Source organism: Netta rufina (assembly GCF_964035555.1).
Source record: "Netta rufina genome assembly, chromosome: 8".
Lineage (NCBI taxonomy): Eukaryota > Metazoa > Chordata > Aves > Anseriformes > Anatidae > Netta > Netta rufina.
The window spans coordinates 12,029,612-12,051,484 of NC_140131.1; the positions used below are offsets into that span (position 1 = coordinate 12,029,612).

General features: G+C 37.2%; 1 protein-coding gene across 1 annotated transcript in view; it reads left to right on the plus strand.

Moving 5' to 3' along the window:
• Positions 1 to 21,873, plus strand: part of AK5 (adenylate kinase 5) — a gene marked incomplete at both ends in the record, with an annotated part of 92,446 nt that overhangs the window by 36,244 nt on the left and 34,329 nt on the right. The window contains 2 exons of the mRNA XM_084291102.1: positions 10,766 to 10,856; positions 17,244 to 17,320. Of these exons, the coding sequence (XP_084147228.1) occupies positions 10,766 to 10,856; positions 17,244 to 17,320 (168 nt within the window). The remainder of the gene's footprint in view (positions 1 to 10,765; positions 10,857 to 17,243; positions 17,321 to 21,873) is intronic.

The window sequence follows — 21,873 nt, forward strand, 5'->3', positions numbered from 1 at the left end:
GTTTGCTGCAGGAAACGAATTCTGGTCCTTCCCAAGGCAGCACAATTGGAAGCTGCTTTTAAGAGCCCGTGCTAAACTCACACTGACATTTGCTGAACATTAGTCTAAATTTGGTACAAGTCATGCTTCTACAGACAAATAATAAAATTTTATCAAAATTTAGCTCTCTTCAGTTCCAGAATACCAGGGAAAGGCTTATTATCAAGGATTCCAATGCCTTTTATAAGTTTGATATAGTGATCACCACTGAAACCTTGTTTATCCTGGCCAGAATTTATTTAAATACACAAGAAAAGTTTGGCTAAGTATTTTATTTTTTTTATTTTCATCCAGGGAAAATTGGGAAAGCTAGTAAGTTTCAAATGTTCTTACAACCTGAAATTCCACCTGGAATAACCACAAATACTGTGAATCAAACTATCCATATTTCCAATATCTTTGACACCTACAAATGTCAAATTATTTCCCGAATGTAAATGATAATAATAATATAAAAATACAGAGATGATATTAAAAAAAAATAAAAATACAGCAACTAATGTTTAAGCATATTGTATATCCCATGCTTGTCCTTGGATCTAAGTCATTAGTTCTTATGTGTTAATTAGTTAAATTTGCATTCGAGATTAATACAGGACTTTTCATGTTAGCTTTCAGTTGGCAGCATTCCTCCTTAGAAAGTTCTTATGACACACAGGCAAAACTCATATTTTGGTAATAGTTGTTTTGACAATGCTACAAGACTAGCCTACAATATTTTAGTATTTTAATTCAGAATCTCTGCTATGAAAGCCAACAGGAGCAATGCTGTTGATCTTGAAAGGGAAATATTTGGTGTATTTGGCACTAGTATCAATGCTTTTCACTGAAGCAAAGTACAAAGTATCACTGGAAGAAACAAGTATTTATAGGTAAAAATACATTTTATTTCTCTGAGTTTTTCTAAAAATTGTTTTAGTTGCATTATATGGCTTACAGTTGTTGTATGTATGAACCTTTTCTAGGAAACCAGTGTTGCTATATATTCGTTTGGGGTGCCTGTCTGCCATCTGTGGGAGCTAATGCCAGAAAATGATTTAGTTTTGTTTTAAACAAAGGGGAAAGGAAAACTGGAGCTCTGGTAGCACTGCAGAAATGGAAAAACAGACTTTTTTTAAATTTCATTCAGAAAAAGTCCCTCTTCACACAAACATATTGATTAACGTTGCATAGCTTTAGGGTTCATGCCCTCTGAGCAGTACTGTTACACCCAGTAGGGAGGTACTGAGAAAAGCATTTATTTGAGTGTATCCATAGTCAGAGCTGTTTCACTGAGCTGGGGGCTGCAGGAATGGGAACACTGCAGTACTTGTCTCATGTGGTACTGGAGGAAATAGAGGAATTATGCTGTAGCATCTGGTCCTCATTCTTATTTTCATAGAGTCTCTTGGTTTATATGAAATAGAGTGAGCTCCCTGAGACTTCTGAAGAACAAAGACACTTCCAAGCCCCAACAGAAATCTTCCTAGATAAAGATGAAAGGACAAGACTGGAGGACCAGCAATATTGCTGTAGAAGGAAAAAAAGCTAAGGCATTTGGGGAAGAGTCAGGAGATTTCAGGTCTTCCTGTAATGTCACTGAGACATATATAGCAAACTGCCAACTACAGCTGTCATTAACTAGGCTTCATGCATCTTGTTTGTCTCTGCCCTTTGTCTGGGTTTCAAAATACTGCATTTAGGTGAATGCTTCAGAATTTGCAGCATCACTGTGAACTCCTGTACTGTAGGGGTAACATCCTGTAAAAAGGGATATTGCTGGTTAAGACAGAGAGGGTTGTTGAAGCTGCATGAGGATTTGGACAGCACCTGACCATACCTGACTCTGCAATCAATAGTGGATTTCTCCTTCCTTTAGGGTTAGGTGCAGAAAAGTAAAAATAAAACAATTTCTTCTAGAGCCAGTGGAAGCAAGAGTAAGGTAAGGTCTCCCTCAGGCTTAATGTTTTCCTGAGTTTTACGGGAAGAGAGTAACAAATATATCATGGAGTATCTCCTAACTCAGACTATAATTCAGTTTTCCACTCGAGCTCTCCAGCAGTGATCTGTCTTGATGCTGGACACCACTGTTCAGGATTTTTGCAATGCCATTTGCCCCTTTAAAGGCAGCTTCCTTTTAAACTAAAATTGAAAATTACTCCAACAGTGGAATGCTTTTTTTTTTTTTTATAAGCAAAAATGTTTGTGCTTTCAAAGTAGAAAAAAAGTCTATATGTGTGCATGAGGTAAAGCATTTCTGCATCTTTTTGTTTTTAATTAATCTGCAAAAATAACTGATATAGTTTACTTTATTCTAGCAGCTGTTGGACAGACATAATACATTTCAAAGGTGCAAGCTTTTAATCATTTGCAAAGTGAATATGCACAGGGAGTTTATATGTAGAGCTGTTAGCTGTATTTATAACCTGAAAAGTTATTCTAGAAGCTGACAAGTCAGATATCTGGAACAAACAAATACAATTTGTGTTTCTTAAATACTATTTAAACTAATGCATATGCTGCATAATTCAGTTCTGACTCCTGGTGACAAATTAAGAGAGAAATAGAATAGTTATTGTAAGGGTCACAATAATGTTGACAGATGGATGAAACATTCTGAATTGCTGATTATTGACTGCTTAAATTGATTTAAGCTTTAGAATGTTAAAGAGAGAGAAATATGGCAGAAGACAATGCCTATATGAAGCTCAGAGCTGCTCTAATACTAATGGAAAACATGACACAAAAATAATTTCAGAAAGAAAGCAGCAATAGGTTTGCTTTTCACATAATAGTCACCAGCCATCCACATTAATATCCTTAGTGGGGAAAAAAATAACCAGCCAGTGCTCTTAAATATCTGCTCAGACAGAAGGGCCTTGCATCTTAGCGCTACTAAAGCGTGTACATTCCAAAACCTCTCCGTGGCACCCCTTTCTGCCTCCATCAGCTTCCCTACCAAACATGTAACTGCTTCCCCCCCCAGCAAGCTCATTAATTTTCTACCTACCATGCCACCAAATTATTGATTTCCTCCCTCTCTCCCCCTGCTCACATCTAGCTGTCCTTCAGCTTGCCCATTTTTCACTCTACAAGGGCCCATAATTGCATGGTGTCTTTCCCATCAGCTCTCGCCACCATATTGCCTAAGGCACTCATTTTTAACAGCTGAAAACTGATACAAGTCAGGGTGTAGCTCAGTATGATCACAGCATAAAGATGGGACTTCTCCCTTTTTCTGCCTATCAAAAGTTATTACTCTGTATAAACCTGCAAAGACAGGCTATTCCTACAGCTTACTGTTGTTTCTTCAAATAAGACATACCATTTACTTGGTGTCATACTGTTCCGTATTACACATATGGATGCTGGCTTCACATAATTTTAATGTGAAAGCAATTAAACTGTCAGAACATCTTCACACATTTTGTTTGCCATGGCACAATGTTCTTGAGTTTAGCACGAAATAATGGAAATTCACTTTAAGAAAAAAAAAAAAAACAAAAAAAAAAACACAAAAACCTTTTGTAGTAATTGCAGTGTTTATACACTGCCAAATCAATAGAAAAGGGAGATGATTAGTAGTGGAACTACAAATGTCCCTAGCTAGCCTCTTTTGCACTAGTATGGGGATGGGCCAGAATCTGGCCTCATTTTTTGTATTTCAGATCAACTATAACAAAATCCCCAAATCTATTCATATTGAGGCAGTCAATTAGCTGTGCAAGATAGTTGCAGTTATAATTGTGTATTTACTCCTTTTGAGGGTCATTTCAGTTCTCTCTAATGTTAATGGAAGATGTTACTTGAATTTGATGGTTTCATTTTATTTTTTCTCTTACTATACTGGATTCTGTCTATGCACCTAACAGCTTCAAACATTACTTCAAATTGCACCTGTTCTGAGTGAATTTGGGGTGTGCACAAGGTAACAGCAGCCCCTGCAGTACAGTAAGCTCCACTCAGGGCTGCTGAACATTCACCTTTGTGCTTGTTTACAAGAAGCACTCGTAGCAAGAGACACTCAGATGACAAGTGGAACTCGAGGAACATTAATGATAGAAGTCTGGGGACTCTGCAATGATTTATGAATCCTCTGTGGAACACTTAGAGAAAAAAAAAAAAGTGCTAAGTGGTTTATTTTAGATAACTCAGAGTATTCCTTAGGATGTTAATAATGGTAATAATATATCCAATTCAGTTTCTCCTTTAAATTCATCTGACAACAATTTATGACCTTTGCTTTTTTTTTCTTTCAATAAATCACTGGTGAGCTCTACTGTAGTTTCAGTTGTAATTGTTCTTCTGTACATGATACAATACCAATAAAAATGAAATTTCAGACCATTTGATAGAAAAAAGATACTAGAATTAAAGAATGGATTACAGATAGATAGCTCTCCCATTATGTCCCATTCTCCCCTTTTTTAAAAATACTATAATTAAAAGTACTTTATAATAGGGAAATGTTCCCTGAGGTCCCAGCCTGCACATTCCAGCTTCATTCCTCAACTACTCTTCTTATTACTTTTCTTATACAAGGCTTCAACTCTTTTTCCTTTCCTTCCTTGAAAATGGCTGCCATGCTGTCTTTTTCCTCACATATTTCTTTTCTGTTTTCACATTTCTGATTTTTTTCCTCTTTCCACATTTCTCTAGAAGTAACTTGCTGCTTGAGTCAATTAACTTGTAATTATTAAGAGAAACAAACTAGCGATGAAACAACACTAATAAAGGAGTATCAGTGAGGGTGTCGTTAAATCATGAAGCAGCACATACACACCAAAATATGTGTCTCACTTCACCTAATAGTACTGGTAAGGGCGAAATAAAATACCTATTTGTTTTCAGTCCTTCAGGAATAACCCCTGCCTAAACCAGCATGAATTAAAACAGTGAGTTCTTGTCACAGTTGTAGCAGATTGGGGCTCAGCCTTATGAATCTCTCTATGTTACTAGCTAAAGGAACAACAGTTTTTCAGCCAAAAAATACCAACACTTCAAGAACAGGAGTATAATCTGACTTCTAAACTAGGTGTCTCTTTAAAAGCATGGGATATTCATGATACAAGAAGCCTTGTTCTCTTTTTCTGTTTTATCCTCCTTTTTTTTTTTTTTTTCCTATTTAAAAAGAAAATAATCCTTCACAGGAGGTGATAATATATGGATGCTTTGTTCACTTCCAAAACAATGACTGTCTTTCACTTCCACATATAGCTGGCTAAAGGATTATAAAGCCAGAAGTGACAGCTATAGTTATGTAAAGCAATTTATAAACTACACTCTATCCCGAATTAATTCCTGTTTGACCCTTAATTAATTTTTTGGAAGCATCTTTCTTAGAGAATTCATAGATAATCCATTAACAATTATGATTTATTAAGCAGTAAAGAAACTTATTTATCAGAATAAATTTTGCTGCTTCAGTTCTGAGTTTGTCTTACTTGCTTCTCATCCTTGTATCTTATAATTTTCTCTGCTGTATATAGTAGTTTTTAAAATTGTTCTTTCCGACGGGAGGGCACAAGAAGCAGACTCATTTTTCATCCTTTTCTTATCTCAGCCCTGAATCTTCCCCTGTTAGATGTGACAGTCAAGTCATCATTCTCATTGCCCATCTGGAAGCCCCTCCAGTTTCTCAGCTGTGGGTACCAGCATAGCACACAGCACCAGGAGCTCTCTGCCAAGCACCCAGATGTTATGTCATCACTTGGCCTCCATTCAGCATTCCTGGGCATACATCTTATTAGACCCTCTGACTAAGCAGCACAACCCAAGTCCTGTTCACTTAATTGTTCGCTATAAATCTACTTTCAGAAATTGCCTTATCTGAGAAAAAAAAATCCCCTCTCCTACTAACAGGACGGGATCCAACAGTCTATTTTCCATGGCCAAAGATCAGTCAATCACCACAGGAAGGTCCATACCTGAGGATGTGACTTAAAAGAACAATTCAACATATCTGTGTTTTTTTTGTTGTTTTTTCTCTCCTGACCAACACTGGCTGCATTGGTCAGAGGCTTAGCACTCTGTGATCACTCCTGCTCTTGAAGAGAAGCGATGAATAACTTCCTACTGAGGCAAGACCAAGAGGTTAAAAGAGCACATGTGAATGCCATCTTGCTTGCAGCAGCTGGGTCTGATAATCAGATCACCCGTACCTTTAAATGTACACTATCTGGGGGCACTTCTTCAAGTGACATGTTTTAAGGACTCAGGCGTTTATGAATTACAGTTATTGTTGCAGTATTTGCCTGCCTGTCAGATGAGCAAATAGAGCATTCATCATCCAATTCCTGTAATTCTATTTGATTTTGAGGTGGATGGGAATATTGCCATAGAGCAATTAGCCCAATGTTATTATTTTAATTGGAACATGGCTTATTTTCTTTTCATTGACATCCATCATGTTCTAAAAGAGAGTACATTTTCATCTACTGTTGCAAATATTATTTAAATACCTTGATTTGTTTTATGCTTTCCCAATTTCAACCTTTATTTCAAAGTGCATAAACAAAAATTCCCTGCGAGTCTGCTGCAATCAGATTTCTTTCTAGTTCTCCTCTAATGCAATTTGAAATGCTGTTTTGATCTTCGTCTATTTTGGGGCTGCCATTTTGGATAAACCACCTGCAAAGACCAGCAGTGTCACTTTGGATGAATCAGTCCACAGGGGCAGTGCTGGACTGAATGTCTTCACCCTCACACAAAATTCTACTTAACTGCAGTTTCCTTGATGCTTGCCTCCAGTAGCCTGTAAGGGAAGAGCTGTGCACTTCTTTTTTTTAACTCAACACCATTTATCATCACTGACCAGTGAGACTTACTACGTTCAACAACTCAGATCATTTTCCTGTAAAGCTCCTTTTCTTGGCTCTGATTTCTTGGACACGTATTTAGAACCACTAATCATTTTGTCTCTGAGGGCAGCGTGTAAAACCTGCTTTCCCTAGAACCATTATTTACATTGCAGGATATGTAGGAAATATTTTCCATCATTTTATATATATGGCTTTGTGTCAGCATCAAATCCTACAGCTGAATGGTCTTCCCATGAAACTGGGACAAACTTTCCAGACAATTCATAATTATGCCAGCCATCATTTATTTTCAAATATACACACACTGAGTTATGTGGCTTCTACTTGTCATTCCTCTACTAAATATTGATGCTACAGCAAACCAAAACTATCTGAAATTCAACTAAGGAAATATTGGAGACTTTGGAGATCTCTTCCTACTTTAATTCCTGGGAGGCATTCCCCTGAGCTGGGTGAGAGCAAAACAGCATGGTATAGATACAGTGCATGGATGTGGTAAACTCACATCCTATGAATAATGATGTTTCTGAGTTGGAATCACTGGCTTTGTTTTAAAAGGAGTGGGAGGAAGAGGTAGTACAGCATCATTGAACTGATGGAGAAAGAAGGTAGAAAAAGCCTCTCGTGCTGTCCTTAATCACAGGGAGATGCATCTTGGAAGCAGGACCACTCTGCAGAGACCACATGTGGAGATTGCTGCCCCACAGTTTTTGTGCATGTTGGTAAGGGGAAAAGTACTCCTCTAGCTTCTGACCAAGTATAGCCACCAAATAGTCTTTTGAAAGGCTGGGGAAAATCACACTGGCTCAGTTGTAGCCAGGTCTCTTATACAAATGGGATTCAACTGACTGCTGAGTCCTTCCATATTTTGCTGTCCCAACAAAACAGAATAGCAAGATACAAAAGCCCATTGGTGACTCATTGAGGGAAAGACTAGGGAATGAGTCCAGACCTCAAACCCCACTGACCTCCCAGGGAAGAGACACTTTGCTCCTTCCTGCATCATCAGTAAAGGTTATATCAGCTCAGGTAACAGTACAGTTAACAGGTCTTGTGTATTCCAAATGGTTTCAGTGCCACATTTAATAAAATTATTTCTATACAACATAGACCTTGACTATAATTGAACTGAGCCATCCATAAAGATACCAGTAGATAATTTAGCTGTAGAGAGGTATGTTTTGAAGCAGGCAGGGGGCTGTTTTCAGAAGGGAAAGCAACCTATCGATTTAGGCATGTTCTGTTAAAAATAAGAGTTTTGCTGCTGTTTGTTCTTTGTGAATAGGGTTGTTTGAGTACCTGTTATGTTTTATTCAAGCCTCCAATAATTATCAAAGGATTTCATTTTAAAATGTTTAGCAATTCAGTGAAGTACAGAACTCACACAGTTACTTATTTTCTTTCAAAAATATTTTCTCTATGAAAGCTACCTTGCCTTCCTGTGGCTCAGGGTATTACAATTCTCATTTTTCAAGGGAAAAACAGAGCCTATGTGCAAGCTTCAAATACTTGGTTTTCTTTGGGTTACAATATAGGATTTCATTACAGAGCTCAGATTTTTCAGCATGCTGAAGCACAGCTGGTGTTCTTTGAATGGGGGACGTTGCTCTTTCAAATTCTTGGAACTTTCAGAACATTTTGAGATTGATCACGCTTTTTTTCATGGTAAACTGGATTACTCCAAGGAATGCTACTAATGAGAAAGCAAGCCTGTCATCTCTCCAAGTGTGGTGTGACCTACACAGTAATGATTAGACACAACCTGACTACAATTTACTGGTTTTTATGGCTACATATATCCACAAATGTTATGTTATATGACATCTTCCCTAGCATATTTAATAAAATTTAGTACATCTTTCTGCTGAGACATGATAGAAGAAAATCATGTCCCCATACTTCCTCAGAGAAAGACTGGTGCAAAAGAATTTGCAGAGATTGATATTCTTTCCTTATCAACAAGGAAATTCCAAAGAAAGCTGCCATTCTGCATAATAACGTCCACTGCAAATAAAATGCCCAGCAGTACAAGCTTCAGTTTTGACACAAATTAAGATTCTAATTACCTCTTCTAATAGGTAAAAACAAGCAAATTTCTGCCTTTTAAATAAAAATGTTTGTGTTTTAATTAATACTAAGTAAACTCCTCCTCAAGAATAGACAGGTCTGTCCAGACAGATGGACAACCACACTGCACCACAGCATGAGCTTCTGAGTGGTCCTCCAAGTCAGAGCCACAAACAATTTCAAAAACCAAAAATTTCAAAAATTTAGTTTGCTGGCAGCAAACTTTCCACAACTGCCTTTCTCTTACATACTCTGGTCTCTCACAAACATCCATTTTCTTTCACAGCCCATTCACACCCCAGAATTAGCCTTTGTCTCTTTCCCTATTTTTGAACTATTTCTGACATCTGCCACACTAAATAAATACTTTTTGGGCTGATCTGCCTCTGGGTTTACCTTGAAGTGCTTGTGGAAAATTCCATAAGAAAGCAAATTTTCATTAGGCAGTGACAGAACAGCTTACGCAGTATAAATGCTACATAAGTCATCATAAGACATAATGAAAAGACTGATAGTGTTTTGGCAATGCTGGGTGCTAGATAAGCAATTCAGTACCTCATCTTATTAACTATTGTGCCGTATTCTATGACAAATATCGAGAAAACAACTTCATTTCCATAAATATCAGCAGCCAAGGTCCTACTAGGGTTTCACTTTGTCTCTCCAAAGTTTTTCCCTGCCTATGATTTTTACCATGAGACAGACAGCTGTTGGTGAGATATCTGAAAAGGTGCTCAACAATTTTGGACTTGGAAGAATGAGCACGCAATCAGTAGTGTAGTGCTTTTCTGAGGTTTATTTCTGCATCCTAGGACATGCTACACTGAAAATGTAAAATGACTGAAAGTAGCGACTCTTAAAAAGGGAGGCATGCAGTGAATGACCATTATTGGGATCTTGGGACCATTATTTGGTTGCTCCAGTAAATGGGGTTACACTCTTCCCTTTTTCCATAGTAATGTAACTAGCCTCAATTCAAAAAATTAGAAGAATTTCAGAGCAAGAATAATAAGATGTACTTTTTTTCTTCCCAAAAATTTCAACAAGTGATGATCTAAACTAATAACTCTTGATAAATATTATCAAGGGTGAAACAAAACAAAACCTGTCCAATGTCACCTGGCCAAAAAAATCCTAATGGATAGAGAAAGAAGACTTGGGAGATGCTAGGTCAAACTATCAAGAAACAGAATAACTCCAAAAAAAAAGTTCAAAATAGAAAGAAACTCTATTAATTATTTGTCATTTTAAAGAAGATTTGCTTTCCTCATTTTATTAATTTATAACTGAGTCAGTACGCTTTGTGCTAGTGCCACAGCAAGAAAAGCTTTCTTTTCTAAATAACAACACACTTTCAAAAATAATTCACTTTTCAATAAGAATTTTGCATAGCTACTTGAAGTCATACACACGTATCTATTACAAAAATTGCTTTTAGAAGTTGCTGAAAATTTTTCACTTGCAAGTTAAATATACTTAATTACACTAATCTCTGAAGAACCTGAAAAGAAAGTAATCACTTCTCCAGTCTCTACGGTGTCATTTTTTTCAATTATCTAAAGCATTTAGTAGGTATCACAAGTATTGCTTCCTGCTTTGAAACTTCATTTTCTGAGACCAACTTGATTTTACTGTAGATACCATTCCTGACAAGGTATTAGAAATGGACCAAATGGTTTACAAATTTAGTTCATTTTTCAGTCAAAATTGAGTTGAAGTACTTAAAGCTTGCAACAGAGAGCACCCAGAAAATTAGAAATGATCCTATCAAATTAAAAGTCTTGGGATTACACATTGGTGATCAGCCAAGTAGTAAGTAGTGTCTGACTGCCACTTTTTTTTTTTTTTCTTCTTAATAGTTTGATGCAGACAGAGATGAAGAAGAAGTGTTCTTTGATATAAGTTTGGCAGTTGACAGTAAGCTATTTGCTAACAAAGAGGCTGCAGCAGGTGAGTTAATGCAAGATTTAAAGAACCACAGTTTTTTCTACTGCATATGACATTTGTGGAATGCCTTTTTTTATATTCCTTGAGTATGAATGTATGTACTGTAGCAAAATCTTGACCCAACTCAAACATTTGCACAACACAGGGAAAAATAAATAAATCTCTTTGCACTTGAAAACTTCATACAACCTAGCTGACATCTGCTTTTCTACAAGCTCACTTTAAGATATTGTAGATAATCCACTAAACTACATCATTAATGCAAAAATTGTATGTTTCTCAGTTCCAGTTGTCTCTAGCTTAGTTCCTCAGTGTCACCAGAAAACCTATCCTAAGAGATTTATGATCCTACTCCCTCCCTAACAGTTGGTACTAATTCTGAAACTGTGTGCAAGTATGTCAGGAAGGGTTTGTTTTTTTCCCATATTATTATTTGTGCTTACTGAATTTTGAATGTATTCAAAGAAAAAAAGAAGCTAAAACAGTAAAAATCCATGACATCTGTCAGACATATTGTGTTTGAGGGAACAGAAAAATGTTCCTTGGTAACTATACAATTTTCCTTTTGCAGATGGCATCTCTGGCTGCCTTCTGAGTAGATGTTGAGGGTTATATAGGTAGCTGAGGTCACAACTGTTGTAATGCAAAACAGCACACAAAGAAAATTCTAGGTGAAATGTTTTCCTGTAAAATTTACTAGCTGTAATAAAACAAAGATCAGATATGTGTAGTAGAGAAAATTGTGTATCTGCTCTCTCCTCTGTTTAAGGGAAAACTTGGCTGCCCTACATTGTCAGACAAGATGGCTTCAGTCATTCGTAATCGTGAACAATCATCTGGGGCCTGCCAAGAAAGGAGAAATGGCGAAATCTAGTCGGAGCAATACTTCCACTAGCTCTTTTTGACAACGTGGGGGATTACTTCTTGTCTACTAGTGAGGTGTGCAAAGAGCAGTTGCTTCAGACAGAGAGACTACGTTATACTTTGAAGATCCTGAGGGAGGTTCCAGGCTAGCTCATTTTGATAATGTTCAAAAAGAGATAAAGACAAATTATCAATGAGGGGTGAAAAAGAATGATAAAAAGTGCATTGCCTAACAAACAGGTTTGTAGTGGTAAGCTTCAAGGTAAGACACACACAAGAAAAAAGACCACCAGCTTTCTCCATTAAGTGGCACACTTAGCTGTTCTGTGCATAGCCTTATTTCTAGGGGAGAAGAGATGGATTCCTAACCTCAAATGACATTTCCATTCTATTGTATTGTATTGATGATTACCTCTGGATTTCCTGATTAAATGAGCTAAATACTGTATAGCAAGCAGATGAAACACATGGCTTAAAGGTGCTAACTCTGACAAGCAGAGATTGGCAAAAGCTGAACAATTCACACAAAATGTTTGTGATCTGGGATGAGTCCCAGTCTGTTCCTTGAAAATATGAGCTTATACTTAATAAATTCTTCACAAAAATAATAGGAGAGCCATGAACCATGTCAGAAACCAGGCACTAATTAGATCATTGTGGCATAAGTTGAGCACCAATAATGGTAAGAAGATTCAAAGTAGGATTTCTAGTGATCTTATGGAACCAGGTATTTAATTTCTAGAGGCTGCAATGCTAGCATTCCCTTAATCACTTTTTGGCTTTTAATCCTTGTAGCAATATTGTAATGTATTTTGGTTCCTGGTGGCTAACAGAGACTTAGTATAATATTTTAATGTCTTCACATCAAACTAATTCATATGATGTACATGTAAGATCCAGTCGTAACTGTATAACGTTATATGCTGAAAGAAAACAATGGCAAATTTTTATGGATTATAATACAAATTTTCTCATTGTGGCATTCTATGACATATTAAGACCGTTGCTAAGAGCAACAACCTGTCAGGAAATTCAATAAGGTTGCAATAAAATTTGTATTAGAAGCATCTTACTGAGAGACAAATGAAATTGTAATCATTCTAATGCTAATCAGTCCTCTAGTAAATCGTTTGTATTCTATCACACTGAAAACGTATCTTCCAAGCATTCTTGCTTAAGTGCTTATATGCAACATGCATTAACTAAGTTAATACAGTGCTTCAGAGCATGTTCCATAACATAAAAGGACAATTTTATTGTATTGAGCTTAAACATGTTATTAGTAGAAGCAACATGTTTCACAGGATAGTCTTACATTACTTTTATGACAGCGTTAGACAGTGCAAATACTATAGTTGTTAAAACATGAGTATGGACATATTCAAGCCAATGAACCACACTGAATAGTATTGCTACCAGGACTTCAAATAAGTAACAGATTCAAGCAAGGATTGGAAATACATAAAATGATTTGCCCAAATACAAATGTCTAAGGAGCATAATTACCTCCCATGATGGTATATAGCTACCTTGCAAAGGGAAGTTAAATTAACTGCAACTAAATTTAGAGAGATCAGTACAATTTGGCTTCTCTGTGTAAATGAATTTGGTGAACTGTGAAAAAGCAAGGCCTGACATTTGCATTTATGAAAACTTCAGGATGAATATGCTTTTGTAGAAAGTGACACACACCCAGGCGCTGAAGTATTTTATAGGACCAGAGATGTTTATGACCATTGCAGCCCTAGGTTCTGGGGTACATTTCTTTGGTAGGAACCACACACGAGCCCATAACAGCCATACCCTCCTAACTTTCCATTACCAGTCCTGGGGAATTCAGCCTGGGAACAACAAACAGTGCCTGAAATACAACACAAAATTTAAAAGTACAGCCTCATGGGGAAAGAAGTGAATGACTGCAGCCCTGCACCCCTTCAGGGGACAAGGGAGTTATTCTCCTAGACTGTCAGCCCTCGCAGTAACTGCTGTCAGCAAACCCCTGGACAAATGCAGCCACCCATTAATTCAACTCTTCCCTCAGTGCTGATCCTCTTGAGTCCCTAGCAAGACAAATCTTTATGAATGATGCCTTCAGCGTCAAATGCAAAGCCTAGAAAAAAAAAAAAAAAAAAAAAAAAAAAAAAAAAAAAAGGGGGGGGGGGTGGAGGAAATGCATTCTAGGTGACTAGGTGATGTGCTGTTTCTTTTTTCAGCAGCCCCCTCCTCCCTGGAGAGCTGATTATTCAGTTAACAGAGATTTAATAAAAACTTCCAACTGATTTATTTTTTAATTGTGCAGTACTGTACATAATAAAATCCTCTCCATTTTTTCCCTAAGGAAAACAGAGGGCACATTATAATTACCAAGTTTCCTTTACCTCAACTTTATGCATGCACTGAAATTGAGAAAGCGTATTTCAAGTCACAAATGTACCTTTTCAGATCAGATGCCTGCAAGTTATTTCTCCATGGCAGTGGAGCTTTCAATCATTTTCTTGAATTTTTAACTGTTGAGCTTCCCCTTTTAAATCTGCTGCAGTTCCTCATCATTTGTGAGCAGCTCATACAAGCACACCAAGGCTCTAAGTTAATTAAGAGATGAGATTATCAAATGGAATGGGGCATCCATCTGAACAGAACTAGGACACTTCAGACCATAATACTTCCCTCTCAGTGGTAAACAAGTGTTAATTTTATTTTATAACCTAGCTCTTTGTCTACCAAGTTATCAAAGGGAAAACGACACAATTTACTCAGAAAATGCAATGAAAATTACTTATGATCATCTATTTTGTTGCAAGACTGCAAAATCTGCAGGATGCAGAGTTATTTAAAACAGCAGGGCAAGTTCATTTCTGAATTCTTTAGCAAACCCTCCTCCTTTCCTTAAGCCAGCATTTTCTGTTTCTCCTTTGATAGCTGATTATTGCCAAAAGTTTTACATAAAATGTTGATGATTGAAACTCAGAAACTTTGAGTGGAGTTTTGCATTATCCATTTGTCATAGCACCCTCCTCTCAGCTTTAACCTTGTCAGTAGCTTTGCCTATTGCTGGAACAACTGTTTCTCCAAGTATGTTGCACAGTGGCTATCTGGCATGCTTTTGCTGCCACTTGTACTAGTGATTGGTTAGTGAGCCTGTTCACCTCCCATAGAAGACCTGTTTTAGCAAACTTTAGTCTAAACTCACCATAATGTACTCCCTCCAACAAAAAACTGAACTGTGAAGTAGCAAATAACTCATGCTTATTCATACAGCACTAGGGGCAATCTGTACACTGGTCAGCGATAGATGGTTATGTTTTTGTTAGCTTTCATTGAACCAAGAAAGAAAATACATTTCCAATTTTCCTGACCTTCAAACATTCTCTGGAAAAGAGTTATGCTTCCCCAAGGAAGCTGGTGTCCTAGTTTAAGATAAAAGCCCTTAAGACGCTTGACCACACATTAACATTGTATAGCCATTATGGCTTTTGTCACTTAAGATATTTTATGCATGAGTATTCATTTTCAGCCTGATCTTCACATTTAAGCTCCCAGCACCATATTTCATATTAATGCTTCTAGCTGGGGAGAGATACAGCTCTTCGTAGTTAAATGATAGTTAATCAAATACTTGCACACAAGTGCTGTTAAAAGTGATTGATGGGTCAAGGTAGTTTAGTAGTAGCAGTTGAGTCTTAGGTAAATCATATTACCAACAATGACACAGTATCAAGAGTGAGATGTCAGCTGTGTAAATAAATAAAAAAAAATAATAAGCTTCTCTCAGTAGCCGTAATTTGCTTGCATATATCTTTTACAGACAGGTATTTTCAAAAGACTGCAAAGTATATGCCAGAGAACATGCTGCATATGTGGCACTGTATGACAGAAATTATATAATTTTTTTTAAACAATCTTTTAAAGTATACATGAATATTAGAGAAAAGAAAAAAGAAAAAACACCAACAAAAAACAGCAGCAGATGGTAGGCCCAAGTCTTTCACTGGTGCCTCTTATGTAATTCAAAGAGTTGCAAAGATGACTTTGGCTACAATTCTAATATGGATTAAGGTACCCTGGACCATCCTTTCTGCCAAGCAGTTATGGTTTTAGTCATCATGACATCCAGTTCCTCTCCTCCGTTCCCTCTCTCAGCAACATTTAGTTCACCACCTACATAGATTATTACTATGTAAACTTTAAAAACAAACAAAAGCAGATAATGTGTAAATGCATCTGGCACAAGTTGAACTGCAAAATCTGTTATTAATAGTGCTTGGTAACAGAGAGCTATCCACACCGCATCTCTCACAGGGAGAAATCATCTCCAGGCCAACACTGCTCTTAAAACCACATACCCTCCAGGCCAGCACTTGTAGGGACAGTGGGTAGGGACACCTGTAACCCAGGAGGGATGGGATTGGCTCCCCTTCCCCACCAGTGACCTTGTCTGACTGGGGCCATGAGGGCCCAGTACCAAGTACTTATGTTATATGCCTCTTGGTGTTTCCTGCTGCTTTCCATATGAAGACTCTTATTGGTCCCACTCATGGCTGCTTATAATATTTAAAACCCTGTGTACCCTTACAGTATTTAATTATCTAATTTTATTAATGCTGTGAAAAATACTCTTGCTTGCACATGTTTATTGACATTTTAATGAGTTGAATATTTGCAGGATGTGGTTTAGGTTTGCACCATCTGGATGGCACAGGAGACTTTCCTTCCTCACTGCCCAGGAGTGAGATAAACTGCATGGGCTGGTGATGCCAGAAAATGAATGTGATGTTCATACTACATCCTTGCTACACTTAGATAGAAAGAAAGGTGGCTAATCCTCCCATTCTTATTTAGCCGTGATTACCCACCCACACGACTCCTCAAAATACCAAGCCCAATTTTCTGTTATCCTGCACCTTCAGCTGTCCAGCTAAATATAAGCTAGTAAAGCTCAACCAGCTCAAGTCTTCTAAGCAACTGGATTTTGTCATCCTAAGTGAAAGAGGCTGCACAACTTACTGATCCCAATACAGGAAGATGATGGACCAAAGGGACAGAATCATGCTGTCACCTAGGAAAGGGTGGGAGAGAAACAAGGACTATTGCTGCTGCAAGCATGCTGCTTTAGTCCCCCATCAACATCACTCCAGTATCCATGTTTGCTAATTGCTGATTAGTCAGTACTTCCTTTATGTTTCCTAACTCTGGCTTGTATTCTTCCCTAAGCTAAGATTCCCATGGCAGTGTTACAATTGCAAGTCAGGGCAGGCAGAACACACTGCCCAATTAGTTTGCAAGCTGGCTCAAACAATTCACTGGTTAGTAGATCTGTCCCTTATCAAGATTTGTGGTAGTTTTTATGGATGCTTTGAAGGCTTTTTTTAATAGAATACTGTTCACCCAGGTTTTCTAGCACATCTGAATAAATACTTGGATCACAGATCTTCCATACATACAAATAATTAGAAATATCAGAGTGTTTCATCACAAAGTGAAATTTTCCAAAATATTTCTAATGTCAAATTTACTTTCCTATTTTAGGGCCAAATGAACTAGATTGCAGTCTGATTATGGATTCTGGAGATCCTGGTTATACAGAATTTGACTTTGAAGACCAGGTAAGTTTATATATATATACGGCCTCTCTCGAGAGAGTTTTCTAGATTATGTATATACTGCTATACAATTTGTTTAAGCAGGGTAGCTGAACTGTAAGTGTAGCTAAGTGTAAGTGCTTTTAAGTGCAATATTAGTAAATTTGTGACACACAAATGTTGCTTTCTGATTATAAGAAGAGTGAATATTTGTTAAGAGCCCATATCTGTCATTACTATATACACTGCTGAGAATCCTCTGTGAATTTCAAAGTGTTGCCAAATATTGCAAAGAATTGTTGGAATGCACTGCAAGTCTACAATATATTTAAGAACAGAATAAAACAATTCTCAAAAGAGGGATGAAAATATGAAGTAGTAAAAAAAAGTAGAACAACTAAAACCAAATGAAACATACTTCTCTTGAAAAAGAAAAGTCCTTATAAAAATAATTACAAATGCTTACAGTGTGTTGAAAACAGCTTTTCTATTCAAAGTGTATATACAGCCTATACTTTCTCTTTACTCAGCTCTGATAAGGCCGTATCTGGAGTATTGCGTCCAGTTCTGGATGCCAGTACAATGGAGCTACTGTAGAGAGTCCAGTGAAGGGCCACTATGATGAAGGGACTGGAGTATCTCATGTGAGGAAGGATTGAGGGAGCTGGAATTGTTCAGCCTAGGGAAGAACAGGCTCAGAAGGACTCTCATTAATGTGTACAAAAATCTGAAGGGAGGGTAAAAAGGCAACAGAGCGAGGCTCTGGTCAGTGGTGCCCAATGCCAGGACAAGAGGCAGCAGGCACAACCTGGAACATGTGAACTTTCAGCTGAACATCAGGGAAGCATAAGGGTGACAGAGCACTGGAGCAGGTTGCCTTCCAACCCATCCAATTTCAACCACATCATGATTCTGTAGGCAGTGAAAGATACGAGACTGTACTAGAAGTAAAAGTAAAATGTCCTATGAGATGAAGCATGGCTTGGATACTGTGCTAAGCATTATTCGTGTTACTGTACTAAGCATTACTGTTGTTACAGTGCTGTTAAAGCACTAAATGACTGACTTATAATTAAAAAGAATTTATTTTTAAAGCTATTTGCCTATCACACTGCCATACGTAAGGGTGGTGGTTTTGTAGGTTTTGGTTTCTGTCTTTCAATTTTGCATGACTCTTCTTTCTTCACAAATACTACAACTATTTTCCCAGAGTTGTGAACAAGTTGGCAAAGAATGTTAGTGTTTGTTATCATCCATTCAAATGCAGTTGAGACTGTTCTCATCTTTTTCTCCATTATATCAGAAAGACATATTTTCTTGCAAAATTTCAAAGCTAGTGATAAAATCAGGACCAATAAAACTGAATTTCATCCAGTACCTTCCATCCATTCATTCATTTTCTTTCACTGTATTCAGTGCAATACTCTATCCTCACCTGCAACACGCTGCATGTTCTAGCCCTGTTGATTCCTATTAATTCGTGATCCTTTTACTGTTCTTTTTGATACAGTTATTTCAGTTTGTCTTCTTGTCAAGCAGACAGCATGCTTTTGTCTCCTAATCCCATTTTAAATTCCATTCTTTCATAAATCCTTCATAAAATCTTCTCTATCCCAAGAAACTCTTTAGTTTCTCATTTTTGTCTTGACTGTACATGTTGTTTAGAGCAGGGTCTTTATAGGTCTTTATGTCCTATAAAGCAGGAAAACGTATTTAAATCATGTTTGGATTCTGCTGATGCTAAATTTTGCATTTTTATCAACAAAATACGTCCTTTTGGCAGAGTAAAAACACTGTGGAAATTACACTCTTGGTTCATAATGTTTGAAATGCTGTTAAAATAACATGCACAAGGAGCTTTACAGTTACAAAATAACATTAAGAAATATATGAAAATTGTACTAATTTATATTTTCCAACTATATGTTTCCCCAGTGATACATTGCACAGTCCATAAAAGCACTGACTATAGCTTTGAATGAAGTTGCATGTGGTTCTTACGTGAGACTAAGTGAGAAGACTATTATGGGACCTTGTAGTCTTTGTGAATAGGAATTACTCCTTCTGCCAGATGTGGCTTTTTGGTTTTTTGTTTGGTTGGTTGGTTATTTTGCCAGATGGACACTTTGCCATGCTGGAAAAAGTGCAACACTACTACCAAACAGACAAGGAGAATTAAGTAAAAACAGTGCTAAAAATCCTTCAGTCATAAACAGATATGCAAATACCAAGTGGCTGACAATGACCATCTTCAGCTCAAAGTATATAGAATTGACACTTACTAGTGACATCTAAAAAGTGTAACTAGTTCTATTGTTAATATTTTTATAGCCAGTTTGTATGGGCTCTTTTATACGGTAATAAAGAAAATAAGGGAGAAAGCAACTGTAAACATGCCCTTAGGATCCAAATTTTGTTATGAAGCAAGTATTCTATACCAAAGCAAAGAAGGGAGTGATTACCATACAGTTGTAATACCTTCCAGTTAGCCAGCCTCAAAAAGAAAATTACAAATTACTCTCAGGAAGAAAAGATCAATAACTAAATTCTGGAGCGAAGAACTGCTTGCATTCAAAACTTAAGCTCATTTTGACTGTGGCAGTGATTTAATACTCCAGTGATTTACCGCATGCTGTTTGCGAATTGTGTGAAGCACCAACAACCTTTACACTGTGAATCTCAAGTGGAAAAGGAACACTTGTCTGGATACAAATGTGTCACGCAGTGATGTTATTGCATAGGAAATGTGTCATGAGAATGTGGGGGATAAGAAGGCTTGTTTCTAAGCAACCTTACACAGCTGAGCTGCTAAAAATGGTTGAGTTTTAGCAGAACATCTTGGTAGTCACTGAGCAAGAGAAGCTGGGGGTTACAGCGGTACACAGCGCGTACTGAAGACAAAGCCACAGCTGAGGATGAGTAGCACTTGGCACAACTGAAACAGACGTACACAGACACCTTTGCATTTATTTGTTCTTGGAATGAGGTAGGAAATTCTCCAGTGTAAACTAAGGCAATGAGGTATTATCCAAGCTCTTCAGGACATGCGCTGCTTCTGCCAGAATTACCTCTCCCACCCGCAGGCAGGAACAAGGAGACCCATGGTGTGGTTTCCCTCCCCGTGTAGTCATCACCTCACCTAGCAGTGCACTGAAGTACAGGGAAGTGCTTTGGAAACAGTCCATACCTACCAGTGAAAGAGTGCAAAGCAACACTAGCTGAGACTAAGTTCTAGCTTCTCCAGAGGAACACACAGGGGAGATCAAACATTCCTTTAAAGTATGTATAATACAAAACTCAAGCTTTTTCTGAGTTTTTGTTTTTATTTTTTTTAATCATATAACAATTAAAAAAAAGCTGATCTGTTTTCTACTGGCTATACATGATTTCCTCAGGAACTAGAACACTTGTGATCACTACGTTCCTACAGCACTGAAAGGCAAAAGGGAAATACTGACATTATTTTTAAATAAAAACCAATCATTTCTAAAGAACACAAATATTAATTTCTGTTCTCAGATCTGTAGCTGTCAGATCCAGTATTACATAAAGAATAAGCTAGCTGTCTAGAACAACTGCCCAAAATAAATACTACCAAACAAATAACACAAAAGCAGTTAGTACCTCTCACTAGGAATACCTGCCAGGTGATCCACGTGGTAGCACTCCTTATACCATTTGCTGGAGCAACAGTTACACTACTCATGACTTGGTTGAAAAACAAAGCACAGTAAGCTGATGAATATTTTCACCCATATTAAGACACAGAAATATCTTTATGGCCACTCACTTTTGATTGCAATGGCACAGCTTCTGATGAGGGAAGACCTGGGCTTTTTAGAACATCCTCAGTTTGCAGAACTTGCTGCCATGAACAGTGCCTGGCTGGTTTAACAAGGAGTGCCTTTTGTTGCGGAATGCTCTTAAGTGGGAGGCAGGTTTTCACTGCTCACTGTGTTCATTTTTATTTGCCATTCAATTTCTCAACTTTCACAGAGAGGTTGTTGATATAATGCCACTTGTTTCCAAAGATCAGACAAATTTTATCTTTAAGAACTGGATTTTTTTTTTTTTTAATTAGAAATCTACCATTTGGCTTATTTCAAGTGCATTCAGGCCAAAAAGGAGCATTAAAAAAAATCACATCAGTGAATAGTATAAAAGACTTCCAGAACAAAAGAGTATCCAACTATTTTCTTGTGAAAACAAGGCTTTCAAGATGATCTTAGTCTAAATATTCCTCAGACTAGCTAACTAAAGAAGAACTTATAACATACAGTTATAAGTTCTATGATTGTGTAGTGAATACACTCCAAGTAATTGTGGAATTGAAACCTTAAAAATTTGGGAAATATGACAATCAGGGTAATAAACATCAGGTAAAGTCCAAGTAAAATTGTTTAAAATATTTTATCTAACTCCAATGTTTTTGTATTTTCTGTGTTTTGGGGGACAGAGCAAACATGTTTTAAAATCTACAGAACATGAAAACACATTTTTGTGCCTCAAGGGTAACTACCAGTTTATAACTGAGGTATTTCTTCTGTACCCTCCCAGTGCTAGACCACATTTACTTG